The 23,234-nt window shown below is 43.8% G+C and overlaps 1 protein-coding gene across 6 annotated transcripts in view; it reads left to right on the top strand.

The window, feature by feature from the left end:
• qkia (QKI, KH domain containing, RNA binding a) overlaps nucleotides 1–23,234 on the top strand; it is a 47,713-nt gene extending 24,479 nt beyond the window's left edge. Inside the window, exons 4-8 of one of the 6 annotated variants that reach the window (XM_061302127.1) lie at nucleotides 1,303–1,446; nucleotides 12,358–12,445; nucleotides 13,542–13,982; nucleotides 15,592–15,666; nucleotides 17,442–23,234. In XM_061302127.1, coding sequence (XP_061158111.1) covers nucleotides 1,303–1,446; nucleotides 12,358–12,445; nucleotides 13,542–13,982; nucleotides 15,592–15,666; nucleotides 17,442–17,458 — 765 coding nt within the window. In that variant the 3' untranslated portion in view covers nucleotides 17,459–23,234. Of the gene's footprint in view, nucleotides 1–1,302; nucleotides 1,447–12,357; nucleotides 12,446–13,541; nucleotides 13,983–15,591; nucleotides 17,418–17,441 lie in introns of those variants that run through there. The other 5 variants (XM_061302130.1, XM_061302129.1, XM_061302126.1 and 2 more) reach the window with 5 other exon arrangements.

Genomic DNA, 23,234 nt, shown 5'->3' with positions numbered 1-23,234 from the left:
CCATCAGACATAGCAGTACGGTAAAATAACGGTTGATTGTAAGATTTAATATCTACTCTCGTGAAGTGTCCATATTTTCCTCATTTTGTGGTACCTGTGTGACTTTTTTTTGTGAAGTGCAGTCTTGGGAGAAAAAAAAATCCTTCCTGAATGTCGCTGCCTGGCTTGTTGTCCTTCCACGTACCCTTCAGCTCTCTACTGCAGCTGTTTATACTGTTGACCTTTAGCCTCTATTTAGAGCAGCCATTTGACTCAAAATAAAAATGCCATCAAACCGTTGCAGGATAAATCCATTGTCGGACTAACCTTCACTTGAAATAGCGTCGCAAGACTCGAACACGGAGGTCGCTACCTGGTGCAAAGCGTCTCCGCAGTGATTCCAAACTTCCGCCTTGAACCGACCAATCTCATATTTATCACGTTTTGTCAGAAAGCACACTTTGACCTCACCTTTTTTGACAATTACACTCTGAAAAGCACTCAAGATTTTTGGAGAAGAGTAGCTGTAGTATAAGTTGAACCGCCCTGCTCGTGTCCCATCTTGAATATGCCAAGTTTCCTTTCAGTCTGGGTCCCCTAATGGTCCACAAGCAAACAGCCATGGTGGAATAATGGCCTGAGTGCAAGTCCCAGCCCCATGTGGAAAAAGGGAAAAACGAGAGTGGAATATTGAAATTTTTTGTACGTGCGTGGTAAAGAGCAGCGCCATGGCAACAGCTCTCTGCGGAGTAGAAAGCGGGTGGGTGGCACTCGTCTCCGAGTGCCTCTCCTCGGCGTTCCGCGACTCCATTGAAATCACGTCAGGTCCGCCGCGGGACGCCACCCTCGCCACAGTGCATTGTGGGGAACACAAAAGTGAAAAACGGCTGTGATCGACAAGGCCGCTTTGGATTGATCGGGACGATAATTGCCCCAATTTCAGGTGGAGTGGGCAAGATGCGGCTATTCTAAACCGTCTATGAATTTTACAAAAAAAAAATAGTGTCTTGTTTCTAAATTGACTTTGCTCTGCATCAAACAATTATGACACACAATTATTTAATTTTTTGTAGTTCCACCTGTTATCAAATCTCGCCCTCTTTTGGTGTTAATTGCTACGGGGCACCCCCCCACGCCCTCTGTTAAGTGTGTGTTCCACTAAAGAAGGATGTCGCTTCAAAGCAAACCCTTAATGGCTGACTATAAGAGCCCTCCTGTCATCCCGCCTCTCTTCACAAGGACCACGTCGTCCTCTGATGCGTTTGGCGGCGGCGCCGCGCCCACGCTGTCACATTCCCTCACGCGTCTATCTTCTTTCTCCAGGAGGAGCAGAACAAAGGAAAGCCAAACTGGGAGCACCTCAACGAGGACCTTCATGTTCTGATCGCCGTGGAAGACACTCAGACCAGAGCTGAGATCAAAATGAAGAGAGCTTTGGAGGAGGTGAAGAAGCTCCTCGTACCAGCTGTAAGTACACTTCTGTTTTTGTTTTGTTTTGTTTTGTTTTTCTGTTAAGTTCAATGAAGATCAGCAACAAGATGATACAGTCCTACGTGACCCGCCTTCTATTCTTGGCCATCTTGGTCCGAACAACACAAGTACATATGGCACACCGCTCACTGTTAGCATCCTGTCCGCAAGCCTACATAGATCACATGAACAGCTTGGCCGAGTACTGAGATAGGGGGGAAAAAAAACGCTCGCGGCAGTCGCCCCACTGTGACTGCCACATTCCATCTCCGCTTCCCCCCGTTAGCCGCCGCTCGCCAGAATGGCGAGTGTTTTCCATGTCGACTGCCGTGACCAGGTGGAGGAGGCAGCTGAAGGCCCAGATTTCGCATCAGGCGGCGGCACAGAGAGACTTGCTGGTCTCGGGAAGTTGGGGGTGTGCCAGGATATGACCTATTCGGTTAAGAAATGTGGATTTTCTAGAAGCCTAAAAATTTTTTTACGAGGGCCTGCCACGACTATTGTTCTCTGCTGGCGGCTCTTGCTGTCCGTAATGTTGGTTTTTATCGCCTTCCCATCGCCCCGCCAGCCTGGAAATCACCTCATGTGCTTTTTCTTGTCAAGACTGCTTGTCTGCATCCCGGCCGCCAGTTATTTCTTTAGGCACTTGTTTTGTTTCCTCAGCGTGTATGCACACACAAGATGTTGACACAGTTGAACATTATTGTGCGCGCACACTATCAAATGTGTACGTGTTTGTGAGTCCCCACAAAGCCAAGCATGAAGCCATCCTCGATGGTGACAGTTGACCACTCGGTCATTCTGGCTTTACCCAAATAATAAACCCATCAGATAAATCCATATTAAAGTCATACGATTTACTTTTAATTCACATGACGACACACTGGGACTAAATGTCAATCGTTCTTTTAATAAACTAGAAAAAGTGTTTCTATGCCCCCTGTATGTTCGCGCGGTGTGTTTTATATCCGCTAGAACTCCCCCGGGGGGGTTAGCACATTTTTGTCGTGTCAGTTGACACGCATCACGAGTGGGTGGATGGGTGGTCCGCACTGCTGGCTGGCAGCAACGGCCCTTTTTCCGCCGAACTGAATTGAATCGCGGCTTTTGGTGCATGGGCATTGTACTAATGAAGGGCATCTTCCTCACATCTGCCGCTGTAAAAATTCCCCTTTAGGAAAAAAAATCACACAGGAAACAAAATGAGGTCGTGCTTTTATTCCCTTTCAGTGAACAGGCTTTAGGGAACAGCAAAAATTACATTAGCCTCCTGTTTTCCCTTTGTACAAAAATTGCTACTTCAGCCATAAATTAAGATAGAATCTCAAAGAAATGTCAATCCTTGTGTACCCTTTAAAGAGGTGTTAACATTGCACCCAAGGAGGAAAGAAGGGACATTAGCCATTGGAGTTGTCATTTTTTAAACTCCCAATGTAAACTGATCAGCCAGGAGGCAAGTGTGTGTTTAAAAAAAAAAAAAAAAAAGGCTGTTTGGCATCATTTCACACTTCACAAGAAAAATAAAGTGTAATATTTCCGCTGACAGCACGCCTACCATCGGTTATGTATCGTTGTTAGCACGTTCAATAATTGCTAGTATCGTATTAACAGGTAAGTTAATTTATGGCCACTTTCGCGCTTGGCAACATCATCTACAAAAGCCATACACACTAAAGGTTACAGATATAATAACTGTAGAACGTGTGGATGGCGACTCCATTTTGACATAAAAATAGATTCACCTCACATTCCCATTTTATTTAGTAATGCAAAGTCAATTATTACATTTATTTATCCATTCATTTTATTTTTAATCGACAGGATGAAAATGTGAATCCAAACACCTGTGATAGCTACAGGTATAAAATAAAATTCTGTTGTTCCATGTTAGTGCTTCCTCACCCTTGCCCTCGGTCGTGGTCTTTAGCGCCCTCGGTCCCGTGAACTTTAGAACGTCCCTCCCCGCATAAACCTGGTGTCAAGATAACGTCTGCGAGATGAGAGAGACAGAGGAGGGCAGTCGGGAGATGCCCGGGAGAGCTTGATAGGGCTTCTCTTTCAAGTGTGGATTTCCTCTGTTGATCCTGCCTGTGCTACACCCTCAACCTGCATCCACATACATGCGCACACACACGTAAACACACACCCTAGACAAAATTGCCGAGCTCAACACTTGAGTCTTTCGTTGAGGCACACTGCACTTTGGGTAACCTCCACTCACACGCTTGTATAAAACAACAGTCCAAGTCTAGAGTGAGGCACTACCTTACGCCTAAATTTGATCTAATGGTAGCTCGAGGCAAAATGGTGAGCCAGTGCACTCACAGTTGTGATTTTGCGAATTCCCCTCTGGCCTTCCTGTGTGGAGTTTGCATTTTCAGACTTTAATCATGTTCAGACTTCACAAGCTGAAAGGATATTAAAACTTGAATATCTGGCACTTTCCTCTTAATTGTGTTGCGAGTAGCTCACTAAAATCGACCTTGCATCTCTAAATGTATTATTTTTCAGGGAAAATAAAAGGTTTTTTTTTAATATATGGAAATAATAATTGTGCACCATTGGGCACTTGCATTATGTTCACGTCTAATGTCGACACGACGAATAAAGCATATCATTCGCTTTGTAAAGGAACAGAGAATAAATCCCCAAATGTAAATATAAACATGTTGCCCTGGAGACAATTTCACAGCGCGGCACATTTTGCTCCCTGACAGATTAAATTGTTACGCCATGAAGATAAATAAGCCTCGTTTAGAATTTCACGTGTTTCAATTCACGGGATCGTCTCGGTTTATGGCATAAAAGTGCGTTTGCTTCAGTCGTACTTTTTACAGAATTCCTCGCATCGCAGACACGGTGTCGAGAAGTAAATAATGCGGGGTGAATGAAGTCCGTACTGAATATTCCTCTTCGCTAATCACGAGTTTTGTCTTTATTCGCTTTCAAATCATCTTCTTCTCCTCCTCCTCCTCCTCTGTCAGCCGTGTATGACAAATGAGTAGGGAACACCATCTGGGCGTATCCAGCCATGTGTAGCTCTCCAGTTAATGAGGTTTACTTTCTTAGGTCCAAGCCATCACTGTCATTTCCCTTTATTTACTCTCAATATACCTCATGTATGATATTTGAGCATTATCCATTTGAAGGAGGCGAAAAACATTCAAGCTTTAGCTTTTGCTTATCCCCACCTCAATTAGAAGAGGCTATTTCGTACACTGCGATGTAATCGATCTCCCGTCAACAGCTAGGCTTCCTCGATGATAAATGATGGGAAATCCTCGGAAAAGGTTTTCCCGCTCAACAGGATGCAATTTAATGAAAGTTAGGCTAGGCTATATATATATATATATATATATACACATTTGCCGGTATGTTTCTTCAAATGGAATGAATCAAATCCAATAGCAAAGCATTGTTAACTATATCAATCAAATCAAAGATGGCTGACGGGCATGTGCATTCCCGTGTCTTAAAATGGACTTCGTACAGCTAACTTTTAACCAACAGTTAATATCCCCCCGCCCCAATCCATTTCTATAGTACTTATCTCCACTACGGTCATGGTGGAGGCGGAGCTTATTCGCACAGCCAGAAGTGCTAACCGCTAACCCACCATGCTGCCCAAATGTAAACAATTCATGTTCAGAATGATCCTCTGGTTTAGCCTTAACAAGGAGGCTTAACTACACCGGCAACTTTTTGTGTTTCCCGTTTTTCATTACAGTAATATAGAACATATTCCATTCCCTTTTAATATCCCTCTTTAATGAATACAAAGAACTTGAGTCATTGTGGGTTGGTCTTTTCTGCCTACTTGGCATCGTACTTCCCTCCAGACTACTATTACCTTCATCAGGCTAATAAAAGAGTTGCGCCAGATCATATTAACCTAAGGTGATTTGCACCTCCCTCGATAGAAACGAACCTGGCGCATTACATTACGTTGCAGCACAGTACACGTGTGTGTACGCGTGCGTGTTAATCACGCTTTTAATTTGCCTCCTCGACTGCTCGACCTCTCCACAAGATGCAGTGTTCCTCCTTCAGTGCTTACCAAGGCGTAGTCACCATGTGTGTAATGGTTTTACCGGCACGACGTGGCTCATTTATCCAGCTTTCATATTTGAGGTCGTACGTATGTACGAGGCGAGCAATAGAGCGAAGTGCAGACACCACAAGACTGGCCAGAAATGGAAGCTCCAAGTGCTTGTCGCTCACAACAAATGTTCCCTTAGGAAATGTGAGAATTTGTTCCAGGCTCAAGCTGTCACTATTTTAAAGCCTTAAGTTAACCACTGTGTAATAAAACTAAAACAGAGAAAAGAGACCATAGTCTCTGTGTCACAATAAGTTTTTATTCCGCTTCTCTTATCACACTGCACACGGCATATTTTTTTCTCCCAGATTTTGGATCTTCCAACTGTATCAGTCTGAGGACCTTCAACTGCAGCTTCCACAATGTTGACAGTTAGTTTGCCAGTAATCCGATAATTTTTGGTTAGTACTTAGCCAGCCTTTAATAAAGGTAACAAATACTAACTATAAACATGTTTGGATAAGTTGCATGTACGCCAATACCGTCGTTGCCAACCCACATCCAACAGGAGGGACTTGATCTGGTCGGCTGAAGGAATCTTCCTGCTATTTCCACCCACCACACTCTCCATCTGCCCATCCCCGCTTGTATCGAATTTTAATGGCCTCCTAAGAGGCAGACAGGTGGCTCCCGCCCTTAAGAACCAGCACCCCTGCGGAGATAACCCCGTCCACGAAATTGGAGTACTTTTAGCCTCTCTCTGCTTTCTCGTATGTGCATCTCGCTCTTTGTTTTCCCTTCAACTTTCATCGGGTAGTAAATTGATCTTTCCCATCATGTCTGCCTGGGAATTAGTCGTGGTTCTTTTTCCATTTCGTTCACTCAAATTTTCAAGCCTGCTACCATTCCCTCAAGTGAACACGTGCTCTCTGTACACAAGTCCTGAGCACCGGTGGCTAAATTACCTTCGCCGGCAGCACTGTCCTGTCAATTTCTCTTCACACACCCACTCGGTCTCCTAACCCCCAACCACAAAGGTGCCTTCCATCATTGTTTTTTTAAAAAAAAATAAAGTTCTTAATCCACCTGGCCTGGTTGTCCTTCAGATGGCTCCTCAAGTGGCCCAATGCAATAGTCAGTTTGAAGAAGCTGGTAACAAGACTTGGCTGTTTTAATCTGGCTTGGTCCTCCTTTGGTCATGAGAGAAAACCCTGTGAGCTCTAGGCCAATCTCTGCTTCACTTTGAAAGTCCTCCTAATCCCTTTTACAGACAGTCACCAAAATGCTGAGTGTGCATAAATCTAAAAGCCCGTGGCTCCATTGTTCATCGCTCCATCGTCTCAATTAAAACCACGCATCACGAAAGACACGGCAGCAGATGTCCTTCCAGGGTTGCTTGTTTTAGGAAGGCCAAGCTTCAACATCTGCAATGTCTAAACACACACATGCAAGCATACTTTGATCTCTGTATCCCCAGTAACCATGTTTACCAGTGTTCACGCAAGGAAATGGGATTGCTGGGAGCTTAGCTCCGGATGACCTAAAGTCTGCTGATAGAATTCAGATCCTGCTAGCACCTGCTAGCTCCTTAAGTTTCTAAACCCCATTCTTCTCCATGTTTGTTAACCTCAACAACGATGGCCTCAGAAAAATGTAAAATTGTCCCGTTATTTGATAAGTGTTTAATCAAAGGCACCACTTAAATTTGTAGTCAAGACTTCATTTCTGGAATTGACAGTAGAGGACTAGCAAGGTTCCCTATTAGAGTCCCGCTTCTCGCCAGAGGTACTTTTCATTTTTGTCCTTTGCTAAAGCTGCGGTGATCATCTCTGAGTCAGGATCTCGGAATCTGATGCAAATCCTCTGCCAGTATTTAAAGCTCCCCGCCAAATCATCCCTAGCCAAATCCCCTCAAGATATTCGCCGCTCGATTGGAGGGCATTAAAGGATCGCGAGTGACAGAACAATACACCGGCTGGCAGCCCGGTCGAATCGGGGATAAATGCGAATGGAGAGGAGGGAAAGAATCAGGGAGCTCACGAGGGTACAAATTTGGCAGAAGGGCTGGAAGGGGTCAACCGGGAACAAGAGACAAGGGACAGCTGCTTGCTTTTCGGCTTGTACAACACAGTTTACAAGCGCATCATCTTAGTCCGCTATATTATCTGTCAAAAACCCATGCAGTTCCACAAGCTGGAATAATCGTGCTGGTAAATCTCTCTCTATATTTTTTCAAGGTTATTCATGTGGACTTTAATCCTCTCTTAATGCTGTTATGTTACATGAAATGCCAGCCCGCTTTGAGAATAAACAACATCACTCGGAATTTTTAGCCCTATGCTAAAAGAATCTTTTATGTAGCAGAAAATGAAGTGTTAGCACGAACGCTAACTCGGAAATTTCGACTGTACTTCACTAAGCCGTTTGATTGACTGTAATGGGGAGGAGCAGCTGCAAAGTGTTTGTAATAATCTGACTTGAGTCAAGTTTGCGTCTATGCTAATGAGCAAGGGTGTTGGCGGTTTAGCATGACTAATGGAGCCCGTGGCTAACGGAGCTGTCTCAGACTGCGCCAGTGAGCTAAAGGTGTGAAGGGGAAATCGAGAAGCTTTGCATCGAGTCACGACCGAGATTTGCCAGAGATCGCGACATTTGGGAAACGAATAATTCTGTCGGCCTTCCAGCCATGTTCTCCCGCTGAATCTTGTCATGTTAAGTATGATGGGAACACGTCAGCTACATCCGATAACGCATGTTTGTTAATCTGTGTGTTGAAATGTCCTTGAACAAGACGTTAATCCCCCCCAGCTGCTTGTAGCCATTTATCTGTGGGTGTGATTGGTTAAATGCGAGCTAATAAGAGTCAAACGTTTAGTTTTAACACAATGAAGAATTTTGCGTGTTGTCTGAAATAGGTTGTTGGTTACAGGAACAGACGCTATCAATTAACGTTTTTCACGCAGTGTTGGAAAAAGGAAGTTGAGCTTTTACAAGACTTTGATATTTTCAATCGGAACAAAAGGAAATTCAGGTTCCATCAAGGCCATCATAAACCGAGGCCTTGATTACATAATACAGCCTCGTTGACGTTCATTTTTTTGTACTTTGGTTTCCGTGCAAGTTTTATAAAAAAAAAAAAAACAACACTTCCAGTTTTTGTGTCTGCCCCGAAACAGTTTGCTTCGGTCGCCTCAAATTGATTAGCTCCGTCGTTTTGTTTACTTTGGTGTTGAAATGTTTTGAGGCTCATTACAAGTGCTCATTTTCTTCCTTCCTCCCCCCCTTTAGCGCGCCACTTTTCCTGTCGAGTGTGGAATTGTTGATTAGTCATCTTGGCACGCGACGGGAGTAAAAACAGCTGCCGCCGCTACCGCTTCCACCCTTTCGGCGACACATGAAGTCATCCACTCCTCCCTCCCCGTAGGGTGGCCCCTCCCCGTCCATTCCCACATTCCACCTCACAATCTATCCCGGGGGGCATACTGTGTTTACCTCGGAGGTAATTGCGCCGGTTCGGGGAGGCTGACCCCTGTCCTTGCTCAGGTCCAAGATTATGTGCATGCGGTCAAGTGCGTGCGCATTGGCAGTGACTGGCAGCGAGGCCAGTGATGGAAAGCGAGACGTCACCGGTGTGGGCCCACCGGGGAGGAGACAAATTGGTTTTCGCCGCGTTGTCTCGTACTCTCTCTGGGTATCATCCCTCTCCTCCTGCATTGTCTCCTCCATCATTTATACTTTCTCACGGTTTTTCCTGCCGACCCGTTATTTAATTTCTCCGAGCTGTGTCGGCAAATAGAGCAGCTGAGGATATACCCCTTCCTTGCATCCTTGCTCTCGAGCGTTTTAGAGTGCCGGTCTTTGTTTTGTTTTTTTTTAAATAGACAGATAACCCATCTGTTGCATTTTGTGATTTCAAGTTTGATTTTATTTGGGAAGGTATGTCGGGCTGTTACAGATAAGTCGGACGTTTTTTGTCTGGCTTCGATCAAGGTCGCTACTTATCACCAATTGTTCGCCAATACTTTTTGGGGGGTGAATTGTATACTTTAATTTAACAAGTCATTATTAAAAAGATTAGTGTTGCTTCTGGTGCCATCACACGTGAGACACCATTGTCACCGCAACACGACAATAATTAGTTTTTACGCATTCACTCAAGCTCCCGGTGTCTCGAAGCATTCACAATTTAGCATGCACGTGGTGACCTCATTGCAAGGTTGTCAGGAAGGCAGTGGGACATGGCTAACCTACTTTATCTCATCACACTGCTGTCTACCTTCACTCCGCTCCTCTTCTTCCTCTCCCTCCCCGTGTCTTGCTATCCTCCCTGATAGCTTTTACCGCTCTGCTGATCGCACAAATAGGCCTCATTGATTGAATCTGATTCTCGTGGATAGAGCCGGTTTATTGAGTGGCATCCCCCCCTCCCCCCCTCCCATCACTGATGGACAGGAGAGAGACGGGTGAATGTTGCTTGTACATCCATACATGTGTGCAGGTTAGGAATCCGAATAGATAACTTCCTCTTCTAATCTGGCTAGTCTCGCTAGTTCCGGCTACTCTCTGGGGGGGGATCCCCGCTCGCACATCGTTACAGACTGAGCTCTCCTTTTAGCGTGAATGTTTTACAGCTGTTGAGGAGGAGCCTCTTAATTGTGGGAAGATTAAAGTGTTAAACTGTGCTCCCTGATGGCGTTCATCAAACATTGATCCAAGCGGCCTCTGCGGTCGGAAAGCGTTCGCAGCACTACATGATTTTAAACGATCCGACTTCGCTCCCGCTCCGTATTATCCCGGGCCCCACATGGCGTCTGCAGACATTGCCGAGCTGTCATCTTTTCTATCTCGAGCAAACTCCCAACACTTGCGCTGCTGGCAGGTGTACTCACTGAGCTCTGGAATAACGTTAAAAAGACATCTGGGAAAAAAAGTCAAACTGTTGCAGCGGTCAAAGTAGCTTGGCTAGGAAAAAATATTCTTCAGTGTCAAGAGTCACCTAGGCAAAGCGGAGAAAATTGTCCCCGTTTAACCCGCCACAAATCCATTACAACGCGAGCGGTTCGAGTATTCAAATCCCGCCGTGCGTCGATTCAAGCCGCAACCTGCCGCTGAGCTCACCGAAACACGAGAGAGACATAAAAGCAGGCGCCTTAATTTGTGCTTTACTCGTGTACAAAGGTAATGAATTTTAATTAAACGTTGTCTACTTTGCAGTCTTTCAGGTGTTGTTTGGCCTTGTTAATTAATATGCGCATTTCAAGGGTTGCAAAAAGTAATTGGTAATGATTTTTGGTGGTGCTCGCCGCTCTTTGTTGAGGATTTTACTTTGGTAGCCGATGACCTGACGCTTGTTCAATTACTGCTCTGTGGTTGTTATTATTGTCAACAACGCATGTCGAACAGCAACTCTCGGTCGGGCCTCGAAGGGGAGGCGGGGTTGCTGATAACAAGCGAACCTAGTCAGCATTATGACCATGCCTAACATCAATTGGACATGCCTGCTTAGCGTGATTAACTCTCGATAAAGGATCCCCATTTCATGACCGTTGGATTCACCACAACCCAACATATATTATTTTTATTTTTGCAATGGAGGGAAATCTTTTATTATAATTATCATTTATCATTATTATTACTATCATTATTATTATAATATTATTATCAGTTGCCCGGGTGCCATTTTTCTTTTGCCATTCACATTGAAACCGACACCCTCAACTTTGTGACGCGTTCGATCATAATTCAATTCAAGTGATTTACGCCGCGTCGCCGCTAATAGCATTCGCGCTCCTATCCCGTCCGTCGTCTTTAGCTTCGTCTTCCAACCGAAGGGTTTTAGTTGCAGCCCCCTCGGGGGAACGAGCGAGGCGTCGGCCCTATCGAGAACTTCCTTGTCTTTTTAATTGGAAGTGTTGCTCCACTAAACACAAAAGTGTGACTTCTCACAGCCTTATATTTAGCCAAGAGAGACTAACCTGTCACTTTTTCTGCTCTTTAACCTTGCGTACATTCACTGTTGTCGCATTCGAGAGGAATCTCAGGGGAAGGCTTAGCTCTTCACCCTCCTCCTCCTTTTATTCCTTATCAGCGCCTCAATAGAGCAGCAGACTGTTGCCAAAGTGTTTGCAAGTCCGAGAATTAAGTCCACCCGCTTGTCTCATGCTTCTCCTTTTAACATCAGTGACGACGCGTGACGCGTTTACATGCTCATAAGTCACCTCTTCACTTTTTGTTCTTTTTGTCCGACTGAGAAAAAAAAAAGTTTTCACAACGATGTGTTTGTTCATAAAGTCGCAACGGGTCGATACATCGAGCCGGGGTCAGCTAAGCGCCGACGCGGCCTCCATTTTGACGGGTAATTTACCCTGACCCGTGTTCCAATGAAGACGTACTACCTGGCAGAGAGTTGTGTGTCAACAGTGTTGTTGAGTGCTCGCCGGCTTGACGGAGGAAATTGGGGGGAAGGGTGTTTGGGGGAGGAAGGAGCGTTATCTTAATTAGTTTGCGTGGATAATTTGGGTCCCTTAATTTTAATGAAAACGGTTGGCGCTTTTGTATTTATTTATCCCAAAATTAATTGACGTTCGCCAGGCTGGTTATCGCGCACACGGGAGGCAGGAAAATGACGCTAATTATCCTTCTGATGTGCTTTATGAATATGCAATCGTACTACATTAAGCTCGTCTTCATCTGTTTGCCCAAACTATTCTTGAGAACTGCTGACCGTTTTTTGTTTTTAACATCGCCCACACGAACATTTTGGTGAAATGGTTGCCATGGTGAATGCTTTGCTTTACCTGTATGGTTCCTTCAGTTAATTCCACATATATGTATTTTTCTAAATAAATAAAATATGCCTTTTTCCACAGGCGGAGGGCGAAGACAATTTGAAGAAGGTCCAGCTGATGGAGTTGGCCATTCTCAACGGCACATACCGAGACAGCAACATCAAAGCGCGTAAGTGAACTACCATTAACACCACTAATGGACATTCGGCAGGACGCACATTTTTACCTGCGTGCGACACATTCAATTAAGACCGTTTACTCATTTGACGACTTATTAATTAGCAGCCACGAAATCGGTGTTTAATCAGATGGCTTGTGTGCACACCTCTCTCAAGCTGACCAAATAATTTGTTGACCCACTCCATCACGATTAGCTGGAGGACCTCCATTTTGTCCTTCCCCTCCATCCGTCCTTTCTCCATTCATCTTTTTTATTTCTTCATCCGTGATCGCTCGGTGTCTCACTTGCTCCTTAAGTTTGCAGCGTGCCTGCCGCTGGAGCTCACTTTGCTCAAGCTCTGCATGTGGCCATGTCGTTCACGCATCCGCTCACTCAAGAGGCATCAGTCAATCAAATAACCATGCTAATAACCCAAAATGTGCTTTCAGCTTGTGTCACTTGTGAAGATAATTACCGCTTTTTTTTTAGACTATAAGGCGCACTGGATTATAAGACGCATTGTTGATTTTTGAGAAAGTGCTCCTTATAGTCCGAAAAATACGGTATATGCGTTTTCTCCATGTTTGTTGCAGAAATAAATGCTAAAATTGTAAGCTGATTTATGTTGAGAAATTGCAAGTAGCTATTTATTATGAAAGTCCTTTTAAAAATAAATGTGTATGTAATAATCATGATCACCTCTGCTAAGTTGCCAGTTCAGTTTGGGGGTGTGTGTGTATGTATGTGTGTGTGTGCGCGAATGTGTGTGTGTGTGCGTGATGTTCACGTCACTCTTCATGCGTTTTTCTGTAAATGTTTGAGCTGCTGGCCAGGTGATTCTGTATGCTTTGCATTTGGTGTGAGGGGTTATTTTATTTTGCTTTGTGGTCCACCACCATGATCATTGCATGGACTAATTTGACCTTTTGCCCCCCCCTCCCTCTCTCTCTCTCTCTCCCTGCCAACTCTCTTCTTTTCCTCTTTTTATATTTTCACCCTTCACTATTCATCTGTGATAACCGTCGACGCCACTTGGCTTGTCCTCTTGTCTGTCCTCTCTTGTCTTCTTTCCTCTTCTGTCCTTCGCTCTCTTCGCTTATGGCAGCCACCTTTGCGTTCTCTCTTGCAGCGGCGGCGGCCGCCGCTCAGGGACCCCGGCTCATAGCGGCACCCGCGGGTCAGGTGTTGCCGCCCCAGGCTCTCCGGCCCCCGGCTCCGGCCGGGGCCCCCCTCATGAACCTCATCCGGCCCCCTCAAATGGCCGCCATGCTGTCCAACGGCACCCCGACGCTGGTGCCGCCCACGCCGGACGGCGGGCTCATCTACACCACACCTTACGATTACCCCTACGCCCTGGCGCCCACCTCCCTGCTGGAGTACCCCATCGAGCACAGCGGGGTTCTAGGTAAGCGGGCCTGGGGGAGCGTGAGCGCGGCGGGCACGACGGCCCACTTTAGCCTCCCCGGCCAGGAGGGTGGCTTGTTTTACCCCGCTGTCGGGGTGCTGGACACATCCTCCGTGAGCCACGGTCAAGACTTTTTGAAAGGTAAATACGTCGTGTCCACCTGAGGAACCAAGGTGGTGAAGCTGTTGTAGCTCATGTGGACATTTTGATGAAAGGTCAAAAGGGGGGGGGGGGGGGGGTGACTAGCCTCTTGACGAGAAGGTTACTTTACAGTTAAGTTTCGCTCCGCGCTTCCAGGTACGGCACGGTTTACGCAGGCGGACTCGGCAAAGTCTGAAACGAGGCAGCCCGACAGAAACAAGCTCGCGTACACACAGCCCGCTCTCTAACCCTTTCATGCACTGGCCTGGAGGCAGATTCAGTCTGGCAGGAGATCCCTTTGGATTTCTGCAGCTTCTGAAATGATTTTTCCGTGCTGCTGGTAGGCCTTGATGCCTGCAGATAGTCCCTCTGTCACTCCCACTGGGGATGTTCATTAAATTCCTCCAGTCGTCCTTTATTTTCTTCTTCGCCTTGGCCTCCCTTTGTTGTTTCGGCTTCACCCCCCGTGAACCTGAGCTTTGTGCTAATACCTGAGCTTCCCCTCCGTTCGGTACCGGTAGTCCGGTCCGCTACGAAGCCCCTCCTCGTATGACGCGCGTGACCAAAGAGACAAGTCACGCGCAGCCGTTTAATAACAGTGACGGCAAATGTCAACAACAACAAAAACAAATCAAGGACACCCCCCCCCCCCCCACACCCCTCGCTTTAATTTGACACACTTATGATGTGTGGAGCGCTAACCTTTGCATGTTGCGCCTGCCTCTGGGACTCGTGTGCAGCATCTTTCTCTTTGACTCGCAGGGTTACAGCGACTTAGTGCATTTTATTTACTCGCTCAATCGATCGGTGCCTTCAGCAACACGGGTGGGGGGGCCGTTGCGGAAGGCGCACGCACCTTTCTCACACGTTGCCGCACGCCAGCCACTACTCTATCTCGCCGCCGTTGGACAGCAGGGAAATGTTGGGCCATTTGGCGCTTCAGACACGTGTAGGTGGCTGCAAAGATGTTTTGCCAAGACCCGCCACACTGAATTTCTTTACATGCATTTTGCATGTGTTTTAATCCCTGCACATGCTAATTTATGATGTAACAAAATCAAAATGGTGGGGATATAAAGTTTAGCCTGGTTTTTGGGCCAAAAAAATGTAAGCTTGGGTCCTTCAGTCCTTCACATTGGGTTGATTGGAAAATGACAATGTTGGGATGAATAAGAGGCATGCGGCACGTGGCGTCTTGCGCTATTCAATTCCTGTCAGAGCTGGATTGGATTTCCCCACCTCTAAAAATAAGGAGACAAATTTCTCCAAATCCGCTATCAGGACCCCTACGGGGAAAAAAAACCCGCATTATGTTCCCCAGACAACCCGGCAGCCATTACCCCCCCTTTTTTTTTTTTTTGCCGCCCCATCCGAGAACTCTGAGCACTGCGGAATTTAACGACTTAATATTTGAAAGCGATCCCAAAATACGTGCATTACTTTTGTTCTACTGTATTCTTTTCTATGGAAGCTATGTGACGTGCATATGTGTTGTTATCCGGTTTGTCGTATTGTCTTGTACTATCCCAGCGTTATGCTAACGGTTCAAAGAATAATGTGAATGTTGAACGTGAATGGTTTCTAACCTTGTGGACCTGTTACAATCTAGGTGCAATGGCTACTAAAGTGAGACGGCATGACACGCGGGTCCATCCTTACCAAAGGATTGTGACCGCTGACAGAGGTCAGTTTAGTCTCTTAGCTACACTCTTGCTATCAATTGATGCATTTCAGTGATGATGATGATGATGATGATGATGATGCCTTAGATGGGAATCTCTATTGTGTTGTCTGTATTATTGTATGTGTTTGTGTTTCCTCCCCTCGCCCCACGCCGAACCCCGTATATGTCCGCGCACCAGCTAAATGGTGCATTGTGGCGTGCACATTTTGTTTACATTCAGTCCTTAACTTCGAAAGAACTTATTTGCAGAAGACATTTTTGAAAAGGGCTAAATTGGGCATTTCCTCAAATAGTGACAAAAATAAACACCTCCCTCTAAATAGGGGGACCTACCAAAAACCCTTGAGTTTGTGGTTTACACTGAGTGCCATTATTTATTGATGGACATATGTTATATCATATTGGCCTAATGAGCGCCTTACCCTTTATACAGTAGATGCCTTCTTTTTCACCATCTCAGGACGACTATCGCCTACGTGCCCTGTGCAAAACTTCACACACATTTTATTTCAAGTCTTGGTTGCTAACCAAAACAAAAATGAGTTAGTCTTATATGAGGAAATGCTTTCAACCCCTTTTAAAAATGCCTTCCGATTGCAAATGAGCCTTTTACTAAAGGATTTGTACACTGTGTATATTCCAAAGCTCAGGCAAAAAGTGATCTTAGCAGCTTTTTGGTTCATGCAGCTGTGAAGCCAGTACAGGTTGTACTTTAGCAGGCAATGATACGAGACATTCCTCAAAGTGGGAGATTGGCACCTAAAATGCATCTCCTGGCCTCACAAGGAGCAAAGGAAATAATTCCTCACTGCGCTCCCGAGAGCAACGTAGCCATTTTTTGGGGGGGGGGAGGAGGGGATTTATTTTTCTACGAAAGTCACATCGACGCCCTATAGCTTTAGGTCGCTTGCATTCCCTCTAGTGTACCGCGAGATATAGCGTTAATATTTCACCTGTACACGAGGTACTGTCATTTTATATAGGAACAATTTTTATATCAAAATGTATTTATGGTTCTTGTGTATATTTATATTATATAAAAGTATACTGCTAAATAAAGAGGAAAAGATCAAATCGGAAAAAGGTTGATTGGCTTTTATTGCACTTTTAACACTAGTCTTATAACATTAGCTTATATTGCACTAATCACAGAAAAAAAACACTGGGGCCATGTTCACATGCGTACTTCGGAAGGAAGTGTGCTCAACCACCACCCCACTCCCTTCCACCTCACCCAAAAGAATAAAACCGCACATTTTACAGTGGCCCTTTATTGTGGGCAGCAGTAAGTCTCTTCTCTCCGTTTAGCTAGTTAGCCAAGGCAAGCTAGCCTCACTCATAACAGCAACGCTTGATGCTAACGGTAGCTGGTGTCTGCTTGCTGTGTTACGTGAAGCGCTTTATTGCTGTGTATTAAAATTCCCCTCAGCATTTCCATCGGTCAAAGTGAACACCTGACCGGCCGATACGTTGTCGTTTCATTCATCGTGACGTCGGAAATGACACATGAGAATTTTGCCGTTTGCGTGTGGACATGGCCTCATACACTCGTTTATTTTCTGTTTGTCTGTCCATCTCTTTTGCTTCTATGTTTTGTGGGGCATTGGTCGCCCCTTTCATGGGTGGCGCTGGGTGGGGGTGGGGGGGTTCCACACATCAGAGAAATTGCATTCATTTTTATTGATGATGTCATTCCAGTCTCTTCCTGCTGACACTAATACCCTTCTATCTTTGTTTTTTCTGTTTGTTATTTTTTTGTTCCTAACCACCTATAGCCGCCACCGGCAACTAACATGAACCTTCTGACCTCTGAACCTTCACCCAATGACGAGCCGCCCCCCAGCCTGCCTGCTGATCAGTTAACTGGTAATTTGCCTTTTGCTAGCCTCTCTCTCCCAGTGGCTAAAGAGAGAGAAAGAAAGAGAAGGGAGGCGCCAACCCTAACACGCCGACAAAAAAAAAAAACTTCACACCAACATGAAGTTGTGTACTACTCATTTTTCTTCTGTTCATTGAGTTCCGTTCCCATTCTTTCTCTTTCTTTTTCTTCACCAGTCACACGCCGCGGGTGGGATGTTTGTGGTGTTAATCATTCATGTGCACTGATGTTAAATAGCAATAAGATGCCAACCAGAGAACCCACCCGCCCCCCTCATTGCCCCTCCCCACCCCAATATTTTGTCACAACCATTTTAGATGGCAATGCGCCTCAAAAGAAAACAAAATGGCCACCCACCCCAAAAAGAAAAAGAAACAGAAGGAAAGAGAATGTCAACACTCACCTTAACTTTGTTGAAATTGTCATTACGATTTGTAATCATGACACATTCTGGGTGTGCTGCCCTTTTACCCTCGCCCAGCCCAACAAAAAAAAGAAGAAGCTTTTTCTGACTTGATTTGTTTGAAAACCGCATGGCTGTAACGATTGCAAACAATGGGCTTTTCTTTCGTTCATTTTTTTTCTTTGCCTTTTTTTGGGGTTACAATTTATGTGTCTTTTTTTTCTTCTGTTCACACTTTATTATTTTATTTTACTAAACTAAAGAAAGACGCAGGCTGCTAAAGCTAAGGCCAGGGATGGGCCTAACTTGGGACGAAGGGTTTTACGTATGTGTGTGTGTGTGTGCTTTTATCTTTTTAAAAATTTTTTGTTTTCTACTATATTGAAAGTCGGGTGTTTATCATCCACACTACATCCACGTTACAGTGCCTGATGTATTTAGAACAAACTAGATCTCATTGAGTTTGCTGAGCTGTGATCAAAAAGACAAAAAAAACAAAAACAAGTATTACGTGTGCGTATTTAGCCAAAGGTTTTCCCGATGATTTTATATTTGCCATTATGCATCTTTTAAAACGTTTGGAAAGGTTTGAATTTGCGGTGCCTGCCTTTAAAGCCAGTCAGTTAGCATTTTGAATATTTTTATTTTATTTTTTTATTCCAGAGGAGCAAAATAATACTAGGAAAAACTCCTTGGATTATCATTTAGATGAAGGGTCCCTGCCACCTTTTGCCAATTTTCGTCGGCCATTTCGGGTCACACCAGCGTGCAAGCGCATCCACAATGTGTCACATCTCTCGTATCTTCTGAGCTCTTTTGTTGAACTCTCTCAAGAACAAAAAAAATAGGATGTGAAAGCCATGCCTGCCTGTTCAAATTGCTTTATACATACGTCTTATATATACACTATATAAATATATATAAAATGTACATAACGCCATTGCATAGATAAATACATACACAGAAGCGAACAAAAAAAACAATTGATAATTTTACAGTACAGGGTGCTGGACTAGAGGAAAAAAGGAATTCTATTTTTGCCAATTTTAGCTTTTGATACTTTGCAGATACAAAATCTGATTAAAAAGACAATAAAAAAAAAGATTGGCGAGGAAGTGCCGTTGGCCTGGACTTGACTGGAAAGAGTTTTATTTAAAATAAAAAGGAAGGAATCAAATAAAAACAAAAAGTGCCTTATCGAGAGTGGTGTCGGTTTTTCCGAGAAGTAAAAAAAAAAAAAAAAAGCCAGCACCCACCCTAGATGGCGCAGAGCGGAGCGTGGCATCAGCGGCCCGCGTTAACTCTATGCAACCCGAATTAGCTGACTCAGCTAAATATGTGCCATGTTTTTTTTTGTCTTCCTGACATTTTTTTTTCTTTTTACTCGACAGCCCTTTACTCTGCTGTGTGAGCAGGCTTTGAGCTCCTTGATTTTGTTTTGTGCGGGCGCCGTACTTCCTATGGGAGAAAAAAAACGGCGCCGCCGATAGTAGCACTGCAGTCGGATGCATCGTGAGCTGAGAAAAATACATCCATGATTTGTTCAAGTTTAGCAGCATTTGTTTAAACAACCGCGATTTGATGATAAATAATCACCGTTGCGACGTTTGAAAAAAATATATATATGAAATGATCGCTTAAATTGATTTTTACCAATTCTGTTCATGGCTTTCTCATCGAGCCGAAAAGGTCAATGAAATTGTTTTATTTTCAGTGTTACTCTTATTCTTTGAAAAATTTGAAATGCAATATAAGTGGAGATGGCTGTAAAGCATTTGACAGTATTACGAGAAATCCCTCTCGATGTTACGCGCTGCAATTGTGTGCATCATCAGGTGGTGAAAAAGTTGGGACAAAAACAAAACGTATTCTCTCTGGCCTGCCTACTATACATGTATAATAATGTAATTAACAGCCATTGTTACAGGTTTATAATGTATTTTTCTAATCTCATTTTATATGTGTATTAATCATGTTTCTGAGTGCTTTTTTATGACCCCGCCCAACTCTCCTCCCTTCCTCACCCCCCTTTCACTTTTACACATCGGGAAGTGTTATATTTTGTTTTCATGCCCAGCTTGTTTAACTCATGAGCTACTTTTATTAGTTTCTCTTGTCATAAGTATTTTACATGCTTGCTATTTAGTTTTTACATGGTGTATGCTGTTATTTTTTTCTCCTTATTAACCTCTTGGCATTTATTTTAATAAAACATTCTTAGTAAGAATTTTACTAACGCGCTGATATTTTAGTCTTGTGTTTTTAACCAGTCTCATGAATGTATTGACTCGGTCTGGTTCACGGACTAACAGAATTAATTACAACTGGTGACTCGTGGACGCTACAAACACGTGCACACACAAACGTGTTCTCATGAGGTTTTTTGGTAGGAAATTGTACAAAATGATGGCGCGTTACCTTACGATCTGGACGATTCTTTGACCCCTGTCGTTAGGGTATATTTTTGCCCCCGTGATTATTTTGCGGGCGATTTAGAATGCAAGTGGAAAAATGTAACTTGACAGAAAACCGATAAACGAGTCAAAGAAATTTAAACTTGCATGGAACTCAAATGTAATTCAGTCCTAGATTTTTTTTCAGTATTTTGCTGTTGGCTTTGAAGAAGAAAAAAAAAACTGCCATTTTCTAATATTATCTAGTCATCCACATGATTGTAGTGAAATGCTGCCCCCCCCCCCCCACAAAAAATATATAACATCCAAAAAAAAGCCTTGATCTAAAATTTTATTAATTTGAAATTTATTATGTAAAAGATGTTCCTCAAATGCAAGAGTTGTCTTTGGAAATCCTACTAAGCTAGCATGAGAACAGGTTTCACCCACAAAGACACCAGCACCATCTAACTGGAAAGTGCACGAGTTGATACGCGTCCCTCACTCCTCACGCATTGCTCACCTCTGTGCTGAAAGGCGAAATCTGCTGACACTCTTCATACCTTTGCCCTCGCCAGCAACACCGCTGCTGTCTCCGCTCAAGACCACTCTTGTTTTTTGTTGTCCTTCTGTGTCTCACGCAATACTGCGAGGTAGCAGGCCGGTGACTAGCTCCGCCTCCCGCCCGGCAATAAAAGTCACAAAATCTCAAACGGTCGAGATGAAAGTATTCAAAGGGAGTTTTGTTACGTCGACATTGCAGCTGTCCAGTGAGCGCTTTGCATCATTTGCGTTCTTGATAGAACAGTTTATACCTCTATGCTTAATGCTTAGGGTCAGTCGTGTAGTCTCGGATTATTTGGATCCAGTTTCCCTGGATTTGGTCGACATATCCAGGAGAAAAAAAAAGTCATAAGAACTCATGCCTATAAAGACATCAAAAGAGTCCTATTATGCTTCCAAGAAACTATTTCAGGATCAATTTGGACGCACATGACTTTGAAGGCAGTTTTGTAGGCATAGGGTGTAACAAAAAACGATTCGAATCGGAAAATAGTTTTTTATTTTGGAAGATCCAAGTGCATCAAATTGAACCGAATCGTTCCACTTAAAAATATTTCAAGAAACCTATTGAATCGTATTTTATTGGCGATATAAATGCTAGATAAGGTCAGTCGTGCAACTCTCGAATTGAGCCGTATCGAATCCCACTGAATCGAGACGAATCTTTGAAATTCAACCGTCCTTGAGTCCAATTGCACTCCATGTGTCCGCATACGTATCTTGGACAAAAAAAAAATACACACATAAATAGGGAATGAATTATTTCTGCCATTACGTCCAAAAACAACTCCTGAAGCTGTAATTGATGTTCCAACTGTTTGTAAACAAAAATCCAGCGTAGCTTAAAACCAAACCAGCATTATGGGAGAGTTTATGAAGTACTTTGGGATCAAAACAGCCTTCTTTTTTTTTTTTTTACTAAACTCCCAATAAGGATTCCAGCTATCTTATATTTATTGTCCAGTGGAAGTGTTTTTATTTTCTTGTCTCAAACTGCCAGCGTGTCATTCTACTGCTGCGTCATCCCTGGCATTATAATTCTTCCTCCTCCGCCGCCCGACACATTGTCACGACACACACGGGAAAAGATTAACTTCATTATTAATCCTTATTATCATTGCCAGGGACGCCTACGCATTTTGTTACCTCATTTTTCTTTTTGGGTTAAATCCTTGCAAAAAAAAAAAACTTGATCACTCAGTTTGTCCTCTATAAACGCACAGGGATTAAATGCGTCGAACATCAGCGTTAGAATCTTCACAGGAAATTAAGTGAATTATTAAGAACTCCTGTCAAGACTGGATTAGTGGCAATAATCGCAAATCTGATGGTTTTTTTTTTTTTCGGTGCCACATTTCCTCAAATAGTGCCTTCATCTCAAGAGGACAGCTAGTCCGTCCAATTTATAGCCTGTATTAGTTGCCAGACAATGGCAAGGCACTATTTAGATTATTTGGAGCCTTCAATCAACCTAACATAGATGTTTTTGTAATGGAAGGTGAATTCAAAACTCAAAATATTCGAACCATTGCAGAACCATGACCTTGAATGTTGTTTTAGTCCAGTCAAAATTCAATACACGTTACATTCAAGTGCTAAATTGTCCCCCAAAGCACAAAATATTCCTGCCTTATCGTTAAACTATCGCAAAAGTGTTTCTTTTTTTTCCTGACAAATGAAGTGCTTATTTTGTCTCTTTTTATCTCCTTTTCCTTTTTGTGGAGTATGACAAAATATTGACGCACAAGGAAGGGATTGCTTTTCCAACTTTGTGCCTCTCTGATTGGACCAGCGTATGTCATGGTCAGCCAATGACATGCCGCCTCCACTGCCGCTGTCCGTCTCTTTGCGACAAAAACGCATCTCAGGGCATTGAGTGTCTTTTTGACCTACTAACGTTTCCCATCTGTCCATCTTGCCTTGTCTCTGGCTAACAAACATTCCTTCAGTGAGTTCAACGGCAGGTTGGTCGCACTCGACAAAAAATGACAAAAAAATAACTACTTGTCAAAAAAATAAGCCCCATTGGATTTTCATTTTATGCTTCACCAGTGTTATGCCTTAAAAATAGGATTGAATATTATGGTATATATTTACTGTAAGTTCCTTATCAGTATAATCGTGCACTAAAATGTTTTGTTTTTTTAAATTGTGCAGTAGATTTTGTTTTGTGTTGTTTTGACAATACAGGGACTAGACTGAGAATTTTGAAGAGGTAAATAAAACATGTATTGAAACTTTTTTGTTGCTCAACCCCCGCCAAAAAAAAGTAAAAAGGGAAAAAAATGTGTGCAATAAAGAATAATGTGTGTTTCATCTGACTGCTCAA

Source organism: Syngnathus typhle, linkage group LG16 (genome assembly GCF_033458585.1).
Source record: "Syngnathus typhle isolate RoL2023-S1 ecotype Sweden linkage group LG16, RoL_Styp_1.0, whole genome shotgun sequence".
Classification (NCBI taxonomy): Eukaryota; Metazoa; Chordata; class Actinopteri; order Syngnathiformes; family Syngnathidae; genus Syngnathus; species Syngnathus typhle.
The sequence above is the reverse complement of the archived record's forward strand: the minus strand, read 5'-3'. Positions and strand labels throughout refer to the sequence as shown.